At 35.2% G+C, this 1,720-nt stretch overlaps 1 protein-coding gene across 1 annotated transcript; it reads right to left on the reverse strand.

The window, feature by feature from the left end:
* Nucleotides 1-733: 733 nt before the first annotated feature.
* LOC132281560 (deoxypodophyllotoxin synthase-like) lies at nt 734-1,449 on the reverse strand. Its single transcript, XM_059783254.1, has 3 exons — nt 1,303-1,449; nt 1,076-1,221; nt 734-956 (listed from the first exon to the last, which is right to left on the reverse strand). The coding sequence occupies exons 1-3, from the start codon at nt 1,447-1,449 to the stop codon at nt 734-736; spliced, it is 516 nt and encodes a 171-aa protein (XP_059639237.1).
* Nucleotides 1,450-1,720: the final 271 nt, after the last annotated feature.

A 1,720-nucleotide genomic window follows, 5' to 3' on the forward strand; every position in this document is an offset into this window, starting at 1 on the left:
ATGCGGTTCCTGTCTTTCTTTCACTCTGTTTCCTTCTTTTAGCTACGTATTTTCAGTGTAAGAATCCACTTATTTCATTCTATTATTACACTTATGGCAATTTTCAGATTTGTTTCATTGTAATTCTATATAATTGACAAGTGCAGTCATCCTGGATAAACTATAGTCACATTCCCATTCTCTCCTCTTTCGTTGAAAAGAATGCTGGTTACTGGTTACATATCATATGAAACTTGTGGTCTACGTGATATGGGCATACATTTTCTCTTCTAAATTCAAATGAAAGATGTTTGTTTACTTTGGTGTCATGTTAAATTCAAGTGATAGATGCTTCTTATCACTTTGGTTATTCATTTCAAATTGAGGGAATTTGCGAAAAAGACTTGAATTAAATAATGTCCGAAAGAAAGAGAAAGAGGAAGCTCCAAAGATGTAAAACAAATAAAGGAGTCTCTTCTGCATAGTTAAAAAGTAAATTTGTTTGTTAGTGAGTGGTTGACGGTTTTCGTCATTGACTTGATATCTTGTTAAGGATTTTGTGAAAAAAAGGAACACACATTCATTTCAAATTAAGGGAATTTGCATAAAAGACTTCAAATAATGTCAAAAAGAAAGAAGGAGAGAGGAAGCTTCAAAGATGTAAAATGAATAAAGGAGTCTCCTCCACCTGGTCAAAAGATAAATTTATTAGCGAGTGGTTGAAAGTTCTCGACTCTCTATCTTGCTAAATCTCTTAATGAAGAATGGTGGTGAAGAAGCTATTGTCAGTGTGGGGGAGGATACAAAGATTAGTCTCATTCATTTTGGGTTCTCTATATTTTATAGGTTTAAGCAGGTAACACGTTGATCCAAGAAGATGCTCGTGGTATTTCTGTATGCCATAACTCTCTGATACCATTTTCTTCACCGTTTGATCTAATTCCGATGCTAGCTTTGAGAAGGAAAGTACAGTTTCACTAACCAAGAAACAACACAAGTAACATAAAGTTAAATAGACAATTCGGAAAAGAAAAAAAAAATCACAAATTACACTACCTTAATTACTGGGAAACACACACACACACACAAACTATACCAGACAAAATCATTTCCGGATGGCCACAAGACATTAGTGAGTTTCTGAGCTCCTTCTAGAGTTGTTGCATTTTCTATGCCCAAGCTTTCATAGAGAGGAATGACTGCAGGCACAGGTCCAATATAGCCATGATTATCAGAAGTGTTCTGTATTTTGGTTTATGTGGGGAGATCAAAAAATAACTGTTTTGATGCTTGAAAAATTGAGTTGTGAAGATCCAAAGAAACTCTATCATTCACTGCTACGAAACAGCCAAACTCTTCCAGAGCTCGCACAGTTTCATTTCGTGTTGATAGCCAAGAATTTGTACCAGGCTTCAAGTTTTTCTCGGAGAAGTTTATAACAGGAAGCTTAGGCTGCGTAAGGGAACCCATGACTTTAGGGTTTTAAATCTTTTCCTAGCAATTATGTTTGTTGGCTCCTCCTAATTAAGAAGGAAGAATGTGGCATTCATTACTATATACGTGTATATACCATAGAAGTTATGATGTTGACATCCTCATCTGTGGATCAAAATATTGATGTCATTTAGATCCATTCGGCATTAGTATTTTTTTAGGGTTTGGAAGCTTGTTATTGGACTATTTGGGGGAAAAAATTAAACAAAGATTAGGCCTTTTATGCGTTGTTTTCACTAAGCTCTTC

Source organism: Cornus florida, unplaced genomic scaffold, assembly GCF_030987335.1.
Source record: "Cornus florida cultivar Cherokee Brave unplaced genomic scaffold, ASM3098733v1 CherokeeBrave_3.0.0_Hap2_Chr11, whole genome shotgun sequence".
Lineage (NCBI taxonomy): Eukaryota > Viridiplantae > Streptophyta > Magnoliopsida > Cornales > Cornaceae > Cornus > Cornus florida.

Excerpts from the sequence above, each read along its gene's own strand:
- LOC132281560 (XM_059783254.1), bottom strand. The coding sequence starts at position 1,449 with ATGGGTTCCCTTACGCAGCCTAAGCTTCCTGTTATAAACTTCTCCGAG. Across the intron at positions 1,222-1,302 it reads TCGTAGCAGTGAATGATAGA|AACACTTCTGATAATCATGG; the intron begins GTTTCTTTGGAT and ends ACCAAAATACAG. Across the intron at positions 957-1,075 it reads TCCGGAAATGATTTTGTCTG|TGAAACTGTACTTTCCTTCT; the intron begins GTATAGTTTGTG and ends TTTCTTGGTTAG.